Here is a 26,317-nt window from a genome sequence, read left to right as displayed (position 1 = left end):
GTCTGTGCTGTGTCTGTGCTGTGCTGTGTCTGTGCTGTGTCTGTGCTGTGTCTGTGTCTGTGCTGTGTCTGTGCTGTGTCTGTGTCTGTGCTGTGTCTGTGTCTGTGTTGTGTCTGTGCTGTGTCTGTGTCTGTGCTGTGTCTGTGTTGGTGCTGTGTCTGTGCTGTGTCTGTGTCGTGTCTGTGCTGTGTCTGTGCTGTGTCTGTGCTGTGTCTGTGTCGGTGATGTGTCTGTGTCTGTGCTGTGTCTGTGCTGTGTCTGTGTCTGTGCTGTGTCTGTGCTGTGTCTGTGCTGTGTCTGTATCGGTGCTGTGTCTGTGGTTGTGCTGTGTCTGTGCTGTGTCTGTGTCTGTGCTGTGTCTGTGTCTGTGCTGTGTCTGTGCTGTGTCTGTGTCGATGCTGTGTCTGTGCTGTGTCTGTGCTGTGTCTGTGTCTGTGCTGTGTCTGTGCTGTGTCTGTGGTTGTGCTGTGTCTGTATCTGTACTGTGTCTGTACTGTGTCTGTGTCTGTGCTGTGTCTGTGTCTGTACTGTGTCTGTGTCTGTGGTTGTGCCTGTGGTTGTGCTGTGTCTGTGTCTGTGCTGTGTCGGTGCTGTGTCTGTGTCTGTACTGTGTCTGTGTCTGTGGTTGTGCTGTGTCTGTGCTGTGTCTGTGTTGTGTCTGTGCTGTGTCTGTGCTGTGTCGGTGCTGTGTCTGTGTCTGTGCTGTGTCTGTGCTGTGTCTGTGGTTGTGCTGTGTCTGTGCTGTGTCTGTGTCTGTGCTGTGTCTGTGTCTGTGCTGTGTCTGTGCTGTCTGTGCTGTGTCTCTGTGGGTGCTGTGTCTGTGTCTGTGCTGTGTCTGTACTGTGTCTGTGCTGTGTCTGTGTCTGTGCTGTGTCTGTGCTGTGTCTGTGCTGTGTCTGTAGCGGTGCTGTCTGTGTCTGTGCTGTATCTGTGCTGTATCTGTGCTGTGTCTGTGCTGTGTCTGTGTCTGTGCTGTGTCTGTGCTGTGCTGTGTCTGTGCTGTGTCTGTGTCTGTGCTGTGTCTGTGATATGTCTGTGCTGTGTCTGTGCTGTGTCTGTGCTGTGTCTGTGTCTGTGCTGTGCCTGTGTCTGTGCTGTGTCTGTGCTGTGTCTGTGTCTGTGCTGTGTCTGTGCCTGTGGTTGTGTTTGCGGGTCGAGTTCACACCGCGTGGTTGGCGCTGCCGCTGTGTGGGAACAAATCTCTTTTGTCCCTTTGCCCAGGAAACTCGGAGTTTGTTCTTCTCCGGGAGGGGGAGGAGGAGAAAGAGCGAGGGAGGAGGAGGAGATGGAGGAGGTGGAAGAGGTGGAGGTGGATTATGAGGAGTTGGAGGGAAGAACATAGACATAGAGTAGGGAGCGAGGGGGTAGAGAGGGGGTAGAGAGAGAGAGAGAGGGGGTAGAGAGAGAGAGGGGGTAGAGAGAGAGAGGGGGTAGAGAGAGAGAGAGGGGGTAGAGAGAGAGAGGGGGTAGAGAGAGAGAGGGGGTAGAGAGAGAGGGGGTAGAGAGAGAGAGGGGGTAGAGAGAGAGAGGGGGTAGAGAGAGAGAGAGGGGGTAGAGAGAGAGAGGGGGTAGAGAGAGAGAGGGGGTAGAGAGAGAGGGGGTAGAGAGAGAGAGGGGGTAGAGAGAGAGAGGGGGTAGAGAGGAGAAGGGAGAGCGAGACAAAAAAGGGGAGGGGGTTACATAAAGCAAAGCATTAAAAAAACAAAAAAACCCGAAATGATGAACGGAGCAAAGTGCCGACTAGACCGAGCAGCATCTTCTTCTTGTCTCCTCTGATCGTGCAAAGAAACAAAGAGAGAGAGAGAGAAGGAACGAGCCAGCTCCGCCCTTCATTCTTCACCCCACGGGGGCTGCGGGAGAGAGAGGAGGGAGAGAGGGGAGCGGGGAGAGAACTGGGGAGTGAGGGGGAGGGAGGTGGGGGGGAGTGAGGGGGGAGAGGAGAGGGAGGGAGGTGGGGGGAGAGGGAGGTGGGGGGAGAGGGAGGGGGGAGAGGGGAGGGAGGTGGGGGGGAGAGGGGAGGGAGGTGGAGGGGGGAGTGAGGGGGGAGAGGGAGGGAGGTGGGGGGGAATGAGGGGGAGCGAGAATGAGGTGGTGGGGGGGGGTGAGAACTGGAGACGGGAGGGAGGGGGGAGGACGAGAGGAGGAGCTGAGAGCGCGAAGGAGCGAGCTGCATTTCTTGGCTTCGTCCTTGAGACGAGAGGGAGGGAGACACGAGAGTCGAGACACGAGAGTCGAGACACGGGACACGAGAGTGGAGAGAGACACGGGCGCTGGGATTCGCGACTCCCTCCCAACGCCCTTCCTCCCCGCCATCCCGGCCCGCGGCTCCGACTCCGCTGCCCGCACGACGCGGGGAGCTGCGCACGGCCTGCGGCGGTCCGGTACGACGGGGCAGGGGGGGAGGGAGAGAAGGGCAGGGAGGGTAGAGTATGGGAGGAGGGAGAAGGGCAGGGGAGGAGGGAGAAGGGCAGGGGGGGAGGGAGAAGGGCAGGGAGGGTAGAGTATGGGAGGAGGGAGAAGGGCAGGGGAGGAGGGAGAAGGGCAGGGGGGCATGCTGGGACTCACAGGGAGCTGGGGACCCACGGGGTTGCCTGCCAGCTGCCGCTATTACCGACCCCTGGGAGGGTGCGAACCCCGCCTCGTGCTCCAGGGGACTCTCGTGACCCCTTGTCCCAGGTCCCCTCGCCCAGTCTCCCTCTCTGTCTGCCCCTTTATCTCCCCTCCACATCTCCCCACTCACCCCGACAGGTCTGACATTGGGCAGTCCTCCTGTCTGTGCTGTACTTCTCCTCCTTAAGGCTTCGAGCAGTCTCCCTCCCCCGATATCTCCCCGTGTCTCCCAGAGTCTCCATCAGAGTCTCCCTCAGAGTCTCCCTCAGAGTCTCCCTCAGAGTCTCCCTCAGAGTCTCCCTCAGAGTCTCCCTCATCTCCCCGATCTCTCCGTGTCTCCCTCATCTCCCAGCGTCTCCCTCAGAGTCTCCCTCAGAGTCTCCCTCAGAGTCTCCCTCAGAGTCTCCCTCAGAGTCTCCCTCAGAGTCTCCCTCAGAGTCTCCCTCAGAGTCTCCCTCATCTCCCCGATCTCTCCGTGTCTCCCTCATCTCCCAGCGTCTCCCTCAGAGTCTCCCTCAGAGTCTCCCTCAGAGTCTCCCTCAGAGTCTCCCTCAGAGTCTCCCTCAGAGTCTCCCTCAGAGTCTCCCTCAGAGTCTCCCTCAGAGTCTCCCTCAGAGTCTCCCTCAGAGTCTCCCTCAGAGTCTCCCTCAGAGTCTCCCTCAGAGTCTCCCTCAGAGTCTCCCTCAGAGTCTCCCTCAGAGTCTCCCTCAGAGTCTCCCTCAGAGTCTCCCTCAGAGTCTCCCTCAGAGTCTCCCTCAGAGTCTCCCTCAGAGTCTCCCTCAGAGTCTCCCTCAGAGTCTCCCTCAGAGTCTCCCTCAGAGTCTCCCTCAGAGTCTCCCTCAGAGTCTCCCTCAGAGTCTCCCTCAGAGTCTCCCTCAGAGTCTCCCTCATCTCCCAGCGTCTCATCTCCCAGCATCTCCCTCAGAGTCTCCCTCGTCTCCCCGATCTCTCCGTGTCTCCCTCATCTCCCAGAGTCTCCCTCAGAGTCTCCCTCATCTCCCAGAGTCTCCCAGATCTCCCAGAGTCTCCCTCAGAGTCTCCCTCAGAGTCTCCCTCAGAGTCTCCCTCGTCTCCCCGATCTCTCCGTGTCTCCCTCATCTCCCAGAGTCTCTCCGCAGGGGGCGATGACGCATTCACCGCTTTTGTTGCAGTTTGGAATCCTGGTTATCCCTGCCTCGTTACCCCTGCCTGGTTACCCCACCAAGTACTCTTTTGAGGCTGAGTCAACCTAGGGGAAGGCCCAGGAGCCGGTTCAGATAATCGTCACTGGCGGTGTTGGCCGTGAGCGGGAGTCGAACTCGCCTCGCCAGGTTCGTAGCGCAGCGCGCTAACCGCTACACTACCACCCAGCCCTACACTACATACACTACATACACACACACACCACACACACACTACATACACACTACATACAAACACTACACACACACACTACACACACTACACATACACACCACACACACACACTACACACACACTACACACACACCACACACACACTATACACACTACACACACACCACACACACATCATACACACTACACACAGACATCATACACACTACACACACACTATACACACACACTACATACACACACACACATCATACACATACTACATAGACACACTACACACACACATCATATACACACACTACATACACACACTACATACACACACTACACACACATCATACACACACTACATACACACTACACACACACCACACACACACACTACACACACTACATACACACACACACACATCATACACATACTAAATAGACACATTACACACACACACTACACACACACATCATACACACACTACATACACACACTACATACACACACTACACACACATCATACACACACATCATACACACACTACATACACACTACACACACACATCACACACACACACTACACACACTACATACACACACTACACACACTACTACACACACTACATACACACACTACACACACACATCATACACACACACATCATACACACACTACATACACACTACACACACACCACACACACTACACACACACACTACACACACACATCATACACACACTACACACACACACCCTACACACACACTACACACACACTACACACACCACACACACACTACACACACACATCATACACACACTACACACACCACACACACACACTACACACCACACACACTACACACACACACACCACACACTACATACACACACTACATACACACCACACACACACCGCACACACACTACATACACACACTACACACACATACTACACACACACTACCACACACCACACACACACACTACACACACACATCATACACACACTACATACACACACTACATACACACACTACACACACATCATACACACACTACATACACACTACACACACATCACACACACTACACACACTACATACACACACTACACACACTACATACACACACTACACACACACATCATACACACACTACATACACACTACACACACACTACCACACACCACACACACACACTACACACTACACACACACACTACATACACACACTACACACTACACACACACTACACACACACATCATACACACACTACACACACCACACACACCACACACACACACTACACACCACACACACTACACACACTACATACACACACTACATACACACCACACACACACCACACACACACTACATACACACACTACACACACATACTACACACACACTACCACACACCACACACACACACTACACACACACACTACACACACACACTACATACACACACTACACACTACACACACACTACACACACACTACACACACTACACACACTACACACACACCACGCACACACACACACACCACGCACACACACACACACCACGCACACACTACACACACTACATACACACACTACACACACACTACACACACACTACACACACACACTACACCCACACAACACACACACACTACACACACACATCATACACACACTACATACACCACACACACACTACACACACCACACACACTACACACACACCACACACACTACATACACACGCTACATACACACCACACACACACACACCACACACACACACTACATACACACACTACACACACATACTACACACACACTACCACACACACACACTACACACACACACTACACACACACACTACATACACACACTACACACACACACTACACACACTACACACACACTACACACACTACACACACACCACGCACACACACACCACGCACACACACACCACGCACACACTACACACACACTACATACACACACTACACACACTACACACACAACACACTACACACACTACACACACACACTACACGCACACTACACACACACACACTACACACACTACACACACTACACCCACACTACACACACACACCACACACACACACCACACACACACCACACACACACCACACACACACTACACACACATACTACACACACACATCATACACACACTACACACACACACTGCACACACTACACACACACAACACACACACTACACACACTACACACACACACTACACACACACTACACACGCACACTACACACACACACTACACACATACACTACATACACACACTACACACACTACACACACTACAAACACACTAAACACACACTACACACACACCACACACACTACACACACACACTACATACACTACACACACACTACACACACACACTACACACACTACACACACACACTACACACGCACTACACACACACTACACACACTACATACACACACACTACATAGACACACTACACACACTACATACACACACACTACATACACACACTACACACACTACATACACACACTACATACACACACTACACACACACACTACACCCACTACACACACTACACACACACACATCATACACTACATACACACACTACACACACTACACACACACACTACACACACACACTACACACACACACTACACACACACACTACACACATACACACACATCATACACTACATACACACACTACACACACTACATACACACACTACATACATACACTACACACACTACACACACACTACACACATACACACACTACATACACTACACACACACATCATACACTACATACACACATTACATACACACACTACACACACACACTACACACATACACACACTACATACACACACTACACACACACATCATACACTACATACACACACTACACACACTACATACACACACCCACACACTACACACACACACTACACACAAACACACACTACATACACTACAACACACACATACACACATACACTACACACACACATCATACACTACATACACACATTACACACACTACACACACTACACACACACACTACACACATACACACACTACACACATACATACACTACATACACACATACACACACACACTACACACATACACATCATACACTACATACACACACTACACACACTACACACACCACACTACACACACTACACACACTACACACACACACTACATACACACACACACTACACACATACACACACTACACACAATACATACACACAATACACACACACACTACACACACACACTACACACATACACACACTACATACACTACACACACACTACACACATACACTACAAACACACTCACACTACACACACACTACACACACACTACACACACACTACACACACAGTACACACACTACACACACACACTACATACACACACTACACACACTACATACACACACTACACACACACACTACACACACACTACACACACATCATACACTACATACACACACTACACACACTACATACACACACTACACACACTACACACACACTACACACACACTACACACACTACATACACACACACTACATACACACACTACACACACTACATACACACACACTACATACACACACTACACACACTACACACACACATCATACACTGCATACACACACTATATACACTCACTACACACACACACCACACACACACTACACACACACGCTACACACACACACACTACACACATACATACACTACATACACTACACACACACACCACACACACACTACACACACTACATACACTACATACACTACACACATACACACACTACACACATACACACACTACACACACACACACACACACACACTACATACACACACTACACACACTACACACACACCACACACACACTACACACACACTACACACACACACTACATACACACACTACACACACTACACACATACACACACACATACTACACACATACACACACTACATACACTACACACACACTACATACACACACTACATACACTACACACACTACATACACACACTACATACACTACACACACACTACACGCACTACACACACATTACACACACACATCATACACTACATACACACACTACACACACTACACACACATACTACACACACACACTACACACACTACATACACACACTACATACACTACACACTACACACATACACACACTACATACACTACACACACTACACACATACACACACTACATACACTACACACACACTACATACACACACTACACACACACACTACACTACATACACACACTACACACATACACACATTACATACACTACACACACACTACACACATACACACACTACATACACTACACACACACTACATACACTACACACACTACATACACTACACACACTACATACACACACTACATACACTACACACACACTACACACACTACACACACATTACACACACACATACACTACATACACACACTACACACATACACACACTACACACATACACACACACACTACACACATACACACACTACACACATACACACACACACTACACACATACACACACTACATACACTACACACACACATGTAGGAGTACTGCAGGCGTAAGCCACTGGGAGTCGACGTCGCGGCTTCAATTTGCCAAAATTGTAAATAAATAAATAAGCAAGATGACTCAGTTGGGGATGGCAGTCACGGCAGACAATCCTCGCCCACTCCACTCCTGACAAGACTAATAACGTCAGATTTTTACCCTTTCTGGCAATGAAACAGGTGGCGTTCAGATGTTCAAAAACACTAAACACGAATCTTTTACAAAGGAATCATGTCGCTGCATTAACCACACGCGGCACTTGCGGTGAACATGGAAACCAACAACACATGGCTCTGGCGATGTGTGGCATTGTAACAAAGATGGGACCTTGCTTTGCCAGTATGAAGAATATGGATTCCTGCAGTGTCGAAAGCTCCAAATCAAGATGCTAACGATAGCTTTTACCCTTCCTGGCAATGAAAGCAGGTGTCGGGATGTTAAAACGCCAAACAGAATCCCCTTTGCAAGGGCATCCTATTCTGTATGGCAGTCTTCGAAGTTGATCGGTCTGCGCCGTCTTCGGGGTCCTAACCTCGAGCAGTGAGTGTTAGACAGCACGACGGAGTCGAGGTCGAGGCTTTTGCGACCACTATGGTCAACAACGAGCCTTTTGCCCGTCCAAGGGCGGTGTGTGTTGCAGTGAAACGTGAAACTTGCAAGCGGGAAAGCACAGGCCGCTACGTGATCTTCATTCGCATCAATGCGCGTGTGCAATTTGTAAGGCCGCGCGGTGACGCAGACCTATTTCATTTGAAGGTTATATAATCCCTTGTTCATCTTGACGTCCTTTTTACTTTGATGTCTCAGCAGCAGCAACAGTCACGGAGATCACGTGATGACGTGAGGGTTCTGCCTTTGTAGCGAGGGTTGTGAGTTGACGTCGAGGAGGGGGAGGAGGCGCCTCGCCCCGCCCCCATGTGGAGTGACGTCACCCGCTAATTAATATTAATGGTGGGGAGGGGGGGTGTCCATTTGGAGGACGTCACCTGTTCATGATTATTAATGATGGGGGCTGTTCGATGTGGAGTGACGTCACCTGCTCATGATTATTCATGAGGGGGCGGGTTCTCCATGCTGAGTGACGTCGCCCGCTCCTCATGATTATTAATGAGGGAGGGGGGTGTCCATGTGGATGACGTCGCCTGTTCATGATTATTAATGAGGGGGGCTGGTCGACGTGGAGTGACGTCACGCGTGGGACACACAGATATTCTTGGCTCATTGTAGTAGGTAATAGAGGTTTCTCGGTGAGGTCACGTGAATTTAAATGCGTCGTCAAACCGAAGTTTCTGGGTTTGATCGCGTAAAAATAAAACATACACACTTGTGTGGATGCGATGTAACCTCTGTTATGGAAGACTAATAATATTGCAAGGCCAGGCGCTGAGTCGGGCCACGCAGGGATGCAAAGGTGGCTAGGAGATGTTAACTACCTCGCCCGGTGGACAGGTGGCCATGGGTTCGATCCCGACCCCTGCTGTATATTTGGAGTTTGTGTCTCTCTCTCACCGTGGTCGCGTGGATTTTTGTCCCTGTCCTTCGTTTATTCCCCCCCCCCCCCTCTACGTTTAGAATCAACGTCACGCGTTTAGAGAGTATTTGGCTGCTCGAAATTTCCCACGTGATGATGATGATGAGCCCACTTCGTTTAGCTATCCACTTGTAATAGCCCGGTCGCTGCTGAAAAAGAGCTACATAGCTCAGTGAGGCCCGGACCCGGTAAAAAAATTAAATAAAAGTTGTTCAGTTTAGAATCGCCAGAGAAAAGGAGAGGGTAGGGGGCGTGGAGGGAGGCGGTCAGTGGTGAGGAGGGGGATGAGTGGTGGGGGGAAAGGTGGGCGGGAGGGATGGGATGAATGGTTGCATCCAGCGTTGCTAAACCCCCCTACCCCCCCACTCCCTTACCCAAGCGCGATTGGCTTCAAGTTTTAGCTGCCACTGGGGGTGCCCCTCGGAATGTGGAATGTTCGAGATGAGACGCCGATCACGTGGTGCGCCGTTCCCAGACCCCGCATAGAGGGTGCTCTATGGAGGAAGAAAAAAAAAACACCCACCACTCATCATGAATGATTACTTTCTCACCCTCGTCTTACCTCTCCTCTTCATCGTATCTCCCCCGCCCCCCCCCCCTCCATGTTACCCCCTCCTCACCCCCCCCCCCCCCCCCACACACACACACACACAGGTGCAGGCACCACTGGCAGTCCGCATGGCCTCCATCGTGAGCCCGTCTCCGCTGACCTCCTTGAGACCTCGGGTCGCTCCGAGCGCCGTGAGCCCCATGGCCTGGCTGCCCCTAGCTGCCCTCGTCACCCTCGCCGCCGCCTCATCCTCCTCATCCTCCTCATCGTCCTCCCTGGCTTCCATCTCGCCCGAGTGGGTGACCTTGATGACCCGACACGGCGCGGATGCTCAGGGGAGCAGCAGCAGCAGCAACAACAACAGAAGTAAAAACTACAGCGGCAGCAGCAGCAACTACAGCAGCAGCAACTACAGCAGCAACAACTACAACTACAACAGTGGCAACTACAGCGGCAACAGCTACAACAGTGGCAACTACAGCGGCAGCGGCATGAGGAGGCTGCGCAGGGCCATCTCAGAAAGCGACAAGGCCGTCATCCTGGACCTCCACAATAGACTCCGGGGCCAGGTGTCCCCAACGGCCTCGAACATGGAGTACCTGGTGAGTGGCCAGGAGATGTTAACTCCCTCGCCTGGTATACAGGAGGTCCTGGGTTCGATCCAGATCCTGACGCCTGCTGCTGTATATTTGGAGTTCGCATGCCTCTCTCTCCGTGGTGAGATGTTAACTACCTCGCCTGGTATCCAGGAGGTCCTGGGTTCGATCCAGACCCTGACGCCTGCTGCTGTATATTTGGAGTTCGCGTGTCTCTCTCTCTCTCACCGTGGTAGCGTGGATTTTTCAACGGGTCCTCCGATTCCCCTCCCCTCCGCCTTCACAGGCGTTTAGAGTTATTTGGCTCCTATACATTTCCCAACGATGATAAATGAGCCACTTCGTTGAGCTATCGTCTGTGATGATATCGCCAGGGTCGCTTCTGAAGAAAGAGCTACGTAGCTCAGTGGGCCTTACCTGGTCAAATATAATAGAATGAGGGGGGGAGGGGGGGTGGAGGTTTGACCTTGACCTGACCTTCATTAATTGACCCACGCCCTTACCCCTCCTACAAGGGCCTCTTTGATGGGTGTGTGTGTGGAGTAGAGGTGTGCGTAGTGGGGAGCGGTGGTGTAGCGGTCAGAGCGCTGCGCTACGAACCCTGGCGTCCCAAGTTCGATTCCCGCTCACGGCCAACACCGGTGACGATTATCTGAACCGGTCCCGGGCCTCCCCTAGGTCGACTCGGCCTCAAATGAGTACCTGGTGCAGTGAAACATCGATACTAGGGAGACAAAGGCGGCCAGGCACGGTGTTGGCCACCCACCCCTACGTGCTCGCTAACAGCACTTGCCCCAACATTCTGTTAAGGATATACAGGGCATATTTATCTTTGTTGCTGCTGGGGGAGGAGGAGTTGTAGATTCTAAAGTAAAATCTTTCCTGGGTATAATCAGCCTGGATTGTGCTAGGAGCTCACAGGACCTTGAAAGATCTGGACAAAGTCCCATCGGTGAGCTCCTTCGGCAGGCAAGGCTGCGTTGGCTGGGTCATGGAGCCCGCATGCCCAGCCACCGCATGCCGAAACAGCTTTTGTTCGGCCGGATCGAGGGGGCTAAACAGGTTAGAGACGAGATGGACTGATGCAGTACAGGAGGATGTGTAGCTGAGTGGACCCGCCGATGAGTGGTACTAGCGGTGTCAAGATCGGCCTCTGTAGAGGAGGCTCGTGAAGGACACTGCTGCTGCTGGGCAGTTGGAGGCAGTCGCCCTCCAACAACAACGGAGGGCAGAAGAGCAACGCTCACAACAACGAGCGGAGCGCCGGGTGACTAAGACGCAGCAATTTGGCACAGGAAGGAGCACAGGTGGTGCATTGGCCAGTCATCTCAGTCCGTCGACCTATGGCACCTGAAGGGTCTGTCCCGTGACGTGGTGCGTGTATGTGGTGCGTGTGTGGTGTGTGTATGTGGTGTGTGTACGCGGTGCGTGTATGTGGTGCGTGTGTATGCAGTGTCTATGTGGTACGTAACACTGTGTGGAAGCTACCTGGTCTGTCGCTCCGCACTAAGCTTCAGGTCTTCTCGGCCGCAGTCATTCCCTCCCCTTCTCTGCGCTTGCGAAGCGTGGACCCCCTTAATGGAACGTCTTCGCCGGTTAGAAACATTTGGGCTGGCCTGCCTACGTTCCATCCTGGGTTTGGCCGGGCTGGATTGTGTGAGGAGCTCAGAAATCCTTGGGGGGTCTGGGCAAGGTCCCATCGGTGAGCTCCTCCGGCGGGCAAGGCTGCGTTGGCTGGGTCATGTAGCCCGCATGCCCAGCCACCGCATGCCGAAACAGCTTTTGTTCGGCCGGATCGAGGGGGCTAAACGGGCGCGGCACGGGCTGGAGAAGAGATGGAGTGATGTGGTACAGGAGGACGTGGAGCTGAGTGGACTTGCCGATGACTGGTACCAGCGGTGTCAAGATCGGCCTCTGTGGAGGAGGCTCGTGAAGGACGCTGCTACTGGGCAGTGCCAGGCTAGGTGCACCTTGAGGCTACTGGGCAGTTGGAGGCAGTCGCCCTCCAACAACAACGGAGGGCGGAGGAGCGACGCTCACAACAACGAGCGGAGCGCCGGGTGGCTAAAGCACAGCAGGTTGGCACAGTAGGGGGCACAGGTGGTGCATCAGCCAGTCATCTCAGTCAGTCGACCCGTGGCACCTGGGTCTGCCCCGTGACCTCCTGCCCGCGGGCGTTCGACACTTCATGTGGCCTCAAGGTGCAAATGGCCTGGCACAAGCGTCTTGGTGACGTCACCGCCACTTAGTGGCGAATGGCGGTTGTTGTTGTTGTTATGTGGTACGTGCGGTGTGTGCGTGAGGTGTGCGTGCGGTGTGCGTGCGTGTGTGTGTGATGCGTGTGTATGTGGTGCGTGTGTTCATGATGCGTGTGTGTGCGATGCACGTGTGATGCGTGTGTGTGATGTGATGTGTGTGTGATGTGATGCGCGTGTGTGTGATTTGATGCGCGTGTGTGATGTGATGCGCGTGTGTGATGTGATGCGTGTGTGTGATGTGATGCATGTGTGTGATGTGATGCGTGTGTGATGTGATGCGCGTGTGTGTGATGTGATGCGCGTGTGTGTGATGTGATGCGTGTGTGTGTGATGTGATGCGTGTGTGTGATGTGATGCGTGTGTGTGTGATGTGATGCGTGTGTGATGTGATGCGTGTGTGTGATGTGATGCATGTGTGTGTGTGTGATGCGTGTGTGTGTGATGCGTGTGTGTGTGATGCGTGTGTGTGTGATGTGATGCGTGTGTGTGTGATGTGATGCGTATGTGTGTGTGTGTGGTGTGATGTGTGTGTGTGTGGTGTGATGTGTGTGTGTGATGTGATGCGTGTGTGTGTGGTGTGATGCGTGTGTGTGGTGTGATGCGTGTGTGTGTGATGTGTGTGTGATGTGATGTGTGTGGTGTGATGCGTGTGTGTGTGTGGTGTAGGTGTGTGTGTGATGCGTGTGTGGTGTGATGCGTGTGTGTGTGATGCGTGTGTGTGTGATGTGTGTGCTATGTGATGTGTGTGGTGTGATGCGTGTGTGTGTGATGCGTGTGTGTGTGTGTGGTGTAGGTGTGGGACTCGGAGCTGGAGCGCTCTGCCGAGCACTGGGCCGAGACGTGTCTGTGGGAGCACGGTCCCGCAGGGGAGCTCAGCCGCATCGGCCAGAACCTCGGGGCACACTGGGGCAGGTGAGGCGGGGTGAGGGTGAGGGTACTGGGACAGGTGAGTGGGGTGAGGGCACTGGGGCAGGTGAGTGGGGTGAGGGTACTGGGGCAGGTGAGCGGGGTGAGGGTACTGGGGCAGGTGAGTGGGGTGGGGGTGAGGGTACTGGGGCAGATGAGTGGGGTGGGGGTGAGGGTACTGGGGCAGGTGAGCGGGGTGAGGGTACTGGGGCAGGTGAGTGGGGTGGGGGTGAGGGTACTGGGGCAGATGAGTGGGGTGGGGGTGAGGGTACTGGGGCAGGTGAGCGGGGTGAGGGTACTGGGGCAGGTGAGCGGGGTGAGGGTACTGGGGCAGGTGAGCGGGGTGAGGGCACTGGGGCAGGTGAGTGGGGTGAGGGTACTGGGGCAGGTGAATGGGGTGAGGGTACTGGGGCAGGTGAGTGGGGTGAGGGTACTGGGGCAGGTGAGCGGGGTGAGGGTACTGGGGCAGGTGAGCGGGGTGAGGGTACTGGGGCAGGTGAGCGGGGTGAGGGTACTGGGGCAGGTGAGCGGGGTGAGGGCACTGGGGCAGGTGAGTGGGGTGAGGGTACTGGGGCAGGTGAATGGGGTGAGGGTACTGGGGCAGGTGAGTGGGGTGAGGGTACTGGGGCAGGTGAGCGGGGTGAGGGTACTGGGGCAGGTGAGCGGGGTGAGGGTACTGGGGCAGGTGAGTGGGGTGAGGGTACTGGGGCAAGTGAGCGCATCCCCCACGCGGTTAGCGAATTCTCCTGCTCCATCGTGGCACCACGTGGACATTGCGGCTGAGATTTCACCTGGGGGTTGTGCGTTGCATGCGCGAACGTTGAGCTTCTTTCGCACGGTACGTAGACAACCGTGGTGAATCGGAGGTGCGGCGTGGATGAGCGGGGCGGGGGGTGGGGGAGGGGGTAGACAACTACCCAAAGACAAAAAGCAGTTTTAAAGAAATGAATTTTCAATCTGGATGGCATAAAGTGCACAGCTCCCCAGTGGCTTCCTAACAAGATTTTTCCGCACACGTCGGACACACTACATCCAGCCTACCGCTCTCGCGTTGCCTGTTGCCAGCTGTCGCTCTCTATCCACGGGGAGCGGCGTCCAACACCAGTTACATTTCGCTGGTGCGGCTGATGGGATGTGTTAAGACATTTTTTATATATATTGTTCTTTTTAAAAGCAGAGGGACAGGTAAGTGATGGAGGCGTATCTTACCTATAAATGTGACCTCTGGTTGGAGCGAAATTTAAGGGTGGAAGGGGGCTCCTATCAAGGCTAACCCCCCCTGCTCACCCCGTGCCCCCCTCATCCCCCCCCCCGTGCCCCCCTCTTCTTCCCCTCCCATAGGTTTCGCCCCCCCACGTTCCATGTGCAGGCGTGGTACGACGAGGTGCGGGACTACAGCTTCCCGTACCCGCACGAGTGCAATCCCTGGTGCCCCTTCCGCTGCACAGGGCCCGTGTGCACTCACTACACGCAGGTGAGTCACTCACCACGTGCACTCACCACGTGCACTCACTACACGCAGGTGAGTCACTCACCACGTACACTCACCACGTACACTCACCACGTACACTCACCACGTGCACTCACTGCACGCAGGTGAGGCACTCACCACGTACACTCACCACGTACTCTCACCACGTACACTCACTGCACGCAGGTGAGCCACTCACGCCATCCCTGTCTCGAACCCTAACCACTCAAACTCTGCTCCTGCCTCTCCTCCGTGCCTGCCCCTGACCTTGCTCTCATCCTTGACCCTCATCCCTACCCCTCATCCCTGCCCCTGCCCCAACAGCTCGTGTGGGCCACCTCCAGTCGGATCGGCTGTGCCATAAACCTGTGCTACAACATGAACGTGTGGGGTCAAGTGTGGGCCCGTGCCGTCTACCTCGTCTGCAACTACGCCCCCAAGTGAGCAGAGGTGTCCCGGTTCGAGACCCCCAGTGTCTCGCTCTTTCGCTCCGCGGGCTCACCGTGGCCGTGTCGGAGATACCGAGCCAGCACTAGTTCCGGATTAAGCCAGTGTGGGGCCTGTAGTGTATGTTAGAAAGGGACCCTACATAAATAAATAAAACATGTAAATATTGAAACATACATTTTTTTACTTGCATAGTAATTTGGATTTTTTAATCTGCTATACAGCCAGATAATACGACAAATCGCTAAACTGAAACACCCAGTCGTTCATCAAAGTTGAAGGCTGTATAGTACTATAGTAATAGAGCAAGTGCAGAAGCACTGAACCGGAATTGATCGCTTGAAAGCGTTTAGCGCGGGGCCCTTGAAAGCGCGGGGCCCGTAGCATTTGTAGATAGTTCTGCTACTAGGATAATCCGGCACTGGCCAGCACCGATTATATCCTGGGGTTTTAAGCCCTCTGGGTTCATTGACGGGGAAGATGGTTGACAACCAGTGGAGAAGAAGGACGGGGATTGGCTGAGGGAAATGGGGGGGGGGGGGGGGTGAGCGAACCTTCGAGAAAGGGGACTTCGAGGGATTTAAAAGGGGATAGAACAAGGGGAAGAGACGGTTGTAATGAAGACAAAGTTCGGGCTTAAAGAAGTGTTCGTGTCTACAACAAAGGCTCCGAGTAAAGTAAGAACGTGTGTCGGTTGTCTTTACAAAAGGAAGAGCTGGCACTGCTGAGATCCTGGGTTCAAGCGCTGAGACTGGCTGTATATCTGTATGAGTTCACAGTGGCCGTGTTCAGCCATGTGTGGTTAAACCCGAGTTCTCAGGGCCAGTGAGTTGATGGTCTCAGCCTGGACACCATTGTATGCGGATGTCGATGGGTCTCTATGTAAGTCAGTGGGTTTGCTGTGCGAGTCTATGGGTCTCTATGCAAGTTTCTGTGTAAGTCACGGGTGATCAGGCTGAGACCATCAACTCACTACAATTGAGATCCCCGATTGGTCAGAGATTGGAACTCTGGATCTCAGCAACATGATCCCTGATCTCTAAGCCATCCGGCCCTATCAATGACTTAAACTTAATAATAGGGTTTTTCCCCTTTTTTCTGGCAACAAAACTGAAACCTTTTTACAAGGATTCATGTCTGTATTAACCACAATACCTGCAGTCAAAATGCAAACAAAAAACATACTATGATAATATGATGCATTGTCCTTGAAACTGATTGGTCCACACCAAGGGACGGCTTTCTTTTGAGCCTCGACCCAATTGGTGCTCGACCAGATGACGCCAGACGGCGTACAGCTCAAAGACAATGCACTATCAAAGTATGTTTTTTGTTTGCATTTTGACTGCAGGTATTGTGGTTAATGCAGACATGAATCCTCGAAAAAAAAGGTTTCAGTTTTGTTGCCAGAAAAAAGGGGGAAAACCCTATTATTACATTTTGGTACTGGCAAAGGAGGTCTAATGATGACTTCAACTTATTTTACCAAGTAAGGTCCACTGAGTTATATAGCTCTTTTTCAGAAGCGACCTGGCCACAAATGATAGCCCAATTTAGTGGCTTATCGTGTGGAAATGTACAGCAGCCAAATACTGTAATTGCATGTTTCTAAATGTGGAAGGAATAACTGGAAGACACAGAAAAAAATCCACGCGTCCACGGAGAGAGAGAGACATACAAACTCCAAATATACAGCAGGCGTCAGGGTCGGGATCGAACCCACAACCTCCTGTATACCAGGCGAGGTAGTTAACATCTCTCAACTGTGGCACCCCCAACCCCCACTCATTGTGTGTTCCAGGGGCAACTGGTGGGGGTCGGCCCCCTACAAGGTGGGGCGCCCGTGCTCCGAGTGCCCCCCCAGCTACGGAGGGGGCTGCCGGGACAACATGTGCTTCTGGGGTGCGGCAGCAGCACCAGCCCTGACACTAACACTGGGCCTGACACTAACACTAGCCCTGACACTAACACTGGGCCTGACACTAACACTAGCCCTGACACTAACACTGGGCCTGACACTAACACTAGCCCTGACACTAACACTGGGCCTGACACTAACACTGGGCCTGACACTAACACTAGCCCTGACACTAACACTGGGCCTGACACTAACACTGGGCCTGACACTAACACTAGCCCTGACACTAACACTGGGCCTGACACTAACACTAGCCCTGACACTAACACTAGCCCTGACACTAACACTAGCCCTGACACTAACACTAGCCCTGACACTAACACTGGGCCTGACACTAACACTAGCCCTGACACTAACACTGGGCCTGACACTAACACTAGCCCTGACACTAACACTGGGCCTGACACTAACACTGGGCCTGACACTAACACTGGGCCTGACACTAACACTAGGCCTGACACTAACACTGGGCCTGACACTAACACTGGGCCTGACACTAACACTGGGCCTGACACTAACACTAGCCCTGACACTAACACCAGGCCTGACACTAACACTAGCCCTGACACTAACACTGGGCCTGACACTAACACTGGGCCTGACACTAACACTAGCCCTGACACTAACACTGGGCCTGACACTAACACTAGCCCTGACACTAACACTGGGCCTGACACTAACACTGGGCCTGACACTAATACGAGCCATGACACTAACACTGGGCCTGACACTAACACTAGCCCTGACACTAACACCAGGCCTGACACTAACACTAGCCCTGACACTAACACTGGGCCTGACACTAACACTGGGCCTGACACTAATACGAGCCATGACACTAACACTGGGCCTGACACTAACACTAGCCCTGACACTAACACTAGCCCTGACACTAACACTGGGCCTGACACTAACACTAGCCCTGACACTAACACTGGGCCTGACACTAACACTGGGCCTGACACTAACACTAGCCCTGACACTAACACTGGGCCTGACACTAACACTAGCCCTGACACTAACACTGGGCCTGACACTAACACTAGCCCTGACACTAACACTGGGCCTGACACTAACACTGGGCCTGACACTAATACGAGCCATGACACTAACACTGGGCCTGACACTAACACTAGCCCTGACACTAACACTAGCCCTGACACTAACACTGGGCCTGACACTAACACTAGCCCTGACACTAACACTGGGCCTGACACTAACACTTGGCCTGACACTAACACTAGCCCTGACACTAACACTGGGCCTGACACTAACACTAGGCCTGACACTAACACTGGGCCTGACACTAACACTAGCCCTGACACTAACACTGGGCCTGACACTAACACTAGCCCTGACACTAACACTGGGCCTGACACTAACACTAGCCCTGACACTAACACTGGGCCTGACACTAACACTAGCCCTGACACTAACACTGGGCCTGACACTAACACTAGCCCTGACACTAACACTGGGCCTGACACTAACACTAGCCCTGACACTAACACTGGGCCTGACACTAACACTGGGCCTGACACTAACACTAGCCCTGACACTAACACTGGGCCTGACACTAACAATCGCCCTGACACTAACACTGGGCCTGACACTAACACTGGGCCTGACACTAACACTAGCCCTGACACTAACACTGGGCCTGACACTAACACTAGCCCTGACACTAACACTGGGCCTGACACTAACACTAGCCCTGACACTAACACTGGGCCTGACACTAACACTAGCCCTGACACTAACACTGGGCCTGACACTAACACTAGGCCTGACACTAACACTGGGCCTGACACTAACACTAGCCCTGACACTAACACTAGGCCTGACACTAACACTAGGCCTGACACTAACACTAGCCCTGACACTAACACTAGGCCTGACACTAACACTAGCCCTGACACTAACACTGGGCCTGACACTAACACTAGCCCTGACACTAACACTGGGCCTGACACTAACACTAGCCCTGACACTAACACTGGGCCTGACACTAACACTAGCCCTGACACTAACACTGGGCCTGACACTAACACTAGCCCTGACACTAACACTGGGCCTGACACTAACACTAGCCCTGACACTAACACTGGGCCTGACACTAACACTAGCCCTGACACTAACACTGGGCCTGACACTAACACTAGCCCTGACACTAACACTGGGCCTGACACTAACACTAGGCCTGACACTAACACTGGGCTTGACACTAACAATCGCCCTGATACTAACATTGGGCCTGACTAAACACTAGCCCTGACACTAACACTAGGCCGGACACCAACACTGGGCCTGACACTAACAATCGCCCTGATACTGAGCCTGACACTAACACTAGCCGTGACACTAATACTGGGCCTGACACTAACACCAGCCCTGACACTAACACTAGGCCTGACGCTAACACTAGGCCTGACACTAACACTAGGCCTGACACTAATACGAGCCCTGACACTAACACTGGGCCTGACACTAACACTAGCCCTGACACTAACACTGGGCCTGACACTAACACTAGCCCTGACACTAACACTGGGCCTGACACTAACACTAGGCCTGACACTAACACTGGGCCTGACACTAACAATCGCCCTGATACTAACATTGGGCCTGACTAAACACTAGCCCTGACACTAACACTAGGCCGGACACCAACACTGGGCCTGACACTAACAATCGCCCTGATACTGAGCCTGACACTAACACTAGCCGTGACACTAATACTGGGCCTGACACTAACACCAGCCCTGACACTAACACTAGGCCTGACGCTAACACTAGGCCTGACACTAACACTAGGCCTGACACTAATACGAGCCCTGACACTAACACTGGGCCTGACACTAACACTAGGCCTGACACTAACACGAACCCTGACACTACCATTAGGCCTGACACTAACACTAGGCCTGACACTAAAACCAGGCCTGACACTAACACTAGGTTTGACAATAACACTAGGCCTGACACTAACATTAGGCCTGACACTAACACTAGCCCTGACACTAACACTAGCCCTGCCACTAAAACTAGGACTGACACTAACACTAGCCCTGACACTAACACTAACCCTGACACTAACACTAGCCCTCACACTAACACTAGGCCTTACACTAACACTAGGCCTCACACTAACATTGCGTCTGACACTAACACTAGGCCTGACAATAACACTAACCCTGACACTAATACTGGGTCTGACACTAGCACTAGATCTGACACTAACACTAGGTCTGACACTAACACTAGGCCTCACACTAACACTAGCCCTGACACTAACACTAGCCCTGGCACTAACACTAGAACTGACACTAACACTAGGCCTGACACACTAGGTCTGACACTAACACAAGGCCTGACACTAACACTAGGCCTGACACTAACACTAACCCTGACACTAACACAAGGCCCGACACTAACACTAACCCTGACACTAACACTGGGCTTGACACTAACACTAGGCCTGACATGAACACTAGGTCTGACACTAACACTAACCCTGACACTAACACAAGGCCTGACGCTAACACTAACCCTGACACACTGGGCTTGACACTAACACTAGGCCTCACACTAGCACTAGTTCTGACACTAATACTAGCCTTGACACTAGCACTAGGCCTGACACTAACACTAGGCCTTACACTAACACTGGGCCTGACAACAACACTAACCCTGACACTAATACTAGCCATGACACTAACACTAGCCCTGACACTAACCCTGGGCCTGACACTAACACTAGCACTGACACTAACACTAGCCTTGACACTAACACTAGTCCTGACACTAACACTAGGCCTGACACTCACACTAGGCTTGACAATAACACTAGGCCTGACACTAACACTGGGCCTGACACTAACACTAGGCCTCACACTAACACTAGCCCTGACACTAACACTAGGCCTGACACTAACACTAGGCCTGACACTAACACTAGGCCTGACACTAACACTAGCCCTGCCATTAAAACTAGGCCTGACACTAACACTAGGCCTGACACTAACACTAACCCTGACACTAACACTAGCCCTCACACTAACACTAGGTCTTACACTAACACTAGGCCTCACACTAACACTGGGCCTGACACTAACACTAGGCCTGACACTAGCACTAGGCCTGACATTAACACTGGGCCTGACACTAACACTAGGCCTGACACACTAGGTCTGACACCAACACTAGCCTTGACACTAACACTGGGCCTGACACTAACACTAGGCCTGACACTAACACTAACCCTGACACTAACACTAGCCCTCACACTAACACTAGGCCTTACACTAACACTAGGCCTCACACTAACACTAGGCCTGACACTAACACCAGGCCTGACACTAACACTAGCCCTGACACTAACACTGGGCCTGACACTAACACTAGGCCTGACACACTAGGTCTGACACCAACACTAGCCTTGCCACTAACACTGGGCCTGACACTAACACTAGCCCTGATACTAACACTAGCCCTGACACTAACACTAGCCCTTACACTAACACTAGATCTGACACTAACACTAGGCCTCACACTAACACTAGGCCTGACACACTAGGTCTGACACCAACACTAGCCTTGACACTAACACTAGGCCTGACACTAACACTAGGCCTGACACTAACACTAGGCCTGACACTAACACTGGGCCTGACACTAACACCGGGCCTGACACTAGCACTAGTCCAGACACTAACACTAGTCCTGACACTAACACTGGGCCTGACACTAACACTAGGCCTGACACTAACACTAGCCCTGACACTAACACTAGCTCTGACACTAACACCGGGCCTGACACTAACACTAGCCCTGACACTAACACTAGCCCTGACAATAACACTAGCCCTGACACTAACACTAGCCCTGACACTAACACTAGGTCTGACACTAAGACTAGGTCTGACACTAACACTAGCCTTGACACTAACACTGGGCCTGGCACTAACACTAGCCTTGACACTAACACTAGGTCTGACACCTGCACTAGGCCTGACACTAAACTAGGTCTGACACTAGCACTAGGCCTGACACTAACACTAGGTCTGACACTAACACTAACCCTGACACTAACACTAGGCCTGACACTAATACTGGGCCTGACACTAACACTAGCCCTGCCACTAAAACTAGGCCTAACACTAACACTAGGTCTGACACTAGCACTTGGGCCTGACACTAACACTAGGTCTGACACTAACACTAGCCCTGACACGAACACTAACTCTGACACTAACACTAGGCTTACACTAACACTGGGCCTGACACTAACAGTAGGCCTTACACTAACACTAGGCTTCACATTAACACTGGGCCTGACACTAACACTAGGCCTCACACTAATACTAGCCCTGACACGAACACTACCCCTGACACTAACTCTCGGCCTTGACACTAGCACTAGGCCTGACACTAACACTGGGCCTGACACTAACACTAGCCCTGACACTAACACTAGTCCTGACACTAACACTAACCCTGACACTAATCCTTGGCCTCACATTAACACGAGTCCTGACAATAACACTAGGTTTGACACTAACACTAGCCCTGACACTAACACTGGGCCTGGCACTAACACTAGCCCTGACACTAACACTAGGCTTCACATTAACACTGGGCCTGACACTAACACTAGGTCTGACACTAACACTATGCCTCACACTAATACTAAACCTGACATGAACACTAGGCCAAACACTAACACTGGGCCTGACACTAACACTAACCCTGCCACTAACACTAGTCCTGACACTAACACTGGTCCTGACACTAACACTAACGCTGACACTAACACTAGCTCTGACACTAACACTAGCTCTGACACTAACACTAGGCCTGACACTAACACTAGCCCTGCCACTAACACTAGCTCTGACACTGACACTAGCTCTGACACTAACACTAGGTCTGACACTTACACTAGGCCTGACAATTACACTAGGTCTGACACTAACACTAGCCCTGACACTAACACTGGGCCTGACACTAACACTAGGCCTTACACTAACACTGGGCCTGACACTAACACTAACCCTGACACTAATACTAGCCATGACACTAACACTAGCCCTGACACTAACCCTGGGCCTGACACTAACACTAGCACTGACACTAACACTAGCCTTGACACTAACACTAGTCCTGACACTAACACTAGGCCTGACACTCACACTAGGCTTGACAATAACACTAGGCCTGACACACTGGGCCTGACACTAACACTAGGCCTCACACTAACACTAGCCCTGACACTAACACTAGGCCTGACACTAACACTAGGCCTGACACTAACACTAATCCTGACACTAACACTAGGTTTGACAATAACACTAGGCCTGACACTAACACTAGGCCTCACACTAACACTGGGCCTGACACTAACACTAGGCCTGACACTAACACTAGGCCTGACACTAACACTGGGCCTGACACTAACACTAGGCCTGACACACTAGGTCTGACACCAACACTAGCCTTAACACTAACACTAGGCCTGACACTAACACCAGGCCTGACACTAACACTAGCCCTGACACTAACACTGGGCCTGACACTAACACTAGGCCTGACACACTAGGTCTGACACCAACACTAGCCTTGACACTAACACTGGGCCTGACACTAACACTAGCCCTGATACTAACACTAGCCCTGACACTAACACTAGCCCTGACACTAACACTAGATCTGACACTAACACTAGGCCTCACACTAACACTAGGCCTGACACACTAGGTCTGACACCAACACTAGCCTTGACACTAACACTAGGCCTGACACTAACACTAGGCCTGACACTAACACTGGGCCTGACACTAACACTAGCCCTGACACTAATACTAGCCCTGACACTAACACTAGGCCTCACACTAACACTAGCCCTGACACTAACATTAGGCCTGACACTAACACTAGCCCTGACACTAGCACTAGCCCTGACACTAATACTAGCCCTGACACTAACACTAGGCCTGACACTAATACTGGACCTGACACTAACACTCGGCCGGCACTAACACTAGGCCTTGACACTAGCACTAGTCCAGACACTAACACTGGGCCTGACACTAACACTAGGCCTGACACTAACACTAGCCCTGACACTAACACTAGCCCTGACACTTACACCGGGCCTGACACTAACACTAGCCCTGACACTAACACTAGCCCTGACAATAACACTAACCCTGACACTAACACTAGCCCTGACACTAACACTAGGTCTGACACTAAGACTAGGTCTGACACTAACACTAGCCTTGACACTAACACTGGGCCTGGCACTAACACTAGCCTTGACACTAACACTAGGTCTGACACCTGCACTAGGCCTGACACTAAACTAGGTCTGACACTAGCACTAGGCCTGACACTAACACTAGGTCTTACACTAACACTAACCCTGACACTAACACTAGGCCTGACACTAATACTGGGCCTGACACTAACACTAGCCCTGCCACTAAAACTAGGCCTAACACTAACACTAGGTCTGACACTAGCACTTGGGCCTGACACTAACACTAGGTCTGACACTAACACTAGCCCTGACACTAACACTAGCCCTGACACTAACACTAGGCTTACACTAACACTGGGCCTGACACTAACAGTAGGCCTTACACTAACACTAGGCTTCACATTAACACTTGGCCTGACACTAACACTAGGCCTCACACTAATACTAGCCCTGACACGAACACTAGGCCTTCCATTAACACTAGGCCTCACACTAATACTAGCCCTGACACTAACACTAGTCCTGACACTAACACTAACCCTGACACTAATCCTAGGCCTGACACTAACACTACCCCTGACACTAACACTCGGCCTTGACACTAGCACTAGGCCTGACACTAACACTGGGCCTGACACTAACACTAGCCCTGACACTAACACTAGTCCTGACACTAACACTAACCCTGACACTAATCCTA

At 52.0% G+C, this 26,317-nt stretch overlaps 1 protein-coding gene across 2 annotated transcripts in view; it reads left to right on the top strand.

Moving 5' to 3' along the window:
• Nucleotides 1-2,110: 2,110 nt before the first annotated feature.
• Nucleotides 2,111-26,317, top strand: part of LOC116954212 (cysteine-rich secretory protein LCCL domain-containing 1-like) — a 39,945-nt gene continuing 15,738 nt past the window's right edge. Inside the window, exons 1-6 of one of the 2 annotated variants that reach the window (XM_032974752.2) lie at nt 2,111-2,381; nt 10,865-11,362; nt 14,408-14,526; nt 15,862-15,994; nt 16,316-16,431; nt 18,240-18,340. In XM_032974752.2, the coding sequence (XP_032830643.2) occupies nt 10,889-11,362; nt 14,408-14,526; nt 15,862-15,994; nt 16,316-16,431; nt 18,240-18,340 (943 nt within the window). In that variant the 5' untranslated portion in view covers nt 2,111-2,381; nt 10,865-10,888. Of the gene's footprint in view, nt 2,382-10,864; nt 11,363-14,407; nt 14,527-15,861; nt 15,995-16,029; nt 16,043-16,315; nt 16,432-18,239; nt 18,341-26,317 lie in introns of those variants that run through there. The other variant, XM_076052108.1, reaches the window with a different exon arrangement.

This window comes from Petromyzon marinus, chromosome 54, assembly GCF_048934315.1.
Source record: "Petromyzon marinus isolate PM22_M1 ecotype Great Lakes invasive population chromosome 54, UKy_Petmar_22M1.pri1.0, whole genome shotgun sequence".
Taxonomy (NCBI): Eukaryota; Metazoa; Chordata; class Hyperoartia; order Petromyzontiformes; family Petromyzontidae; genus Petromyzon; species Petromyzon marinus.
This window is presented reverse-complemented; position numbering and strand designations above follow the sequence as displayed.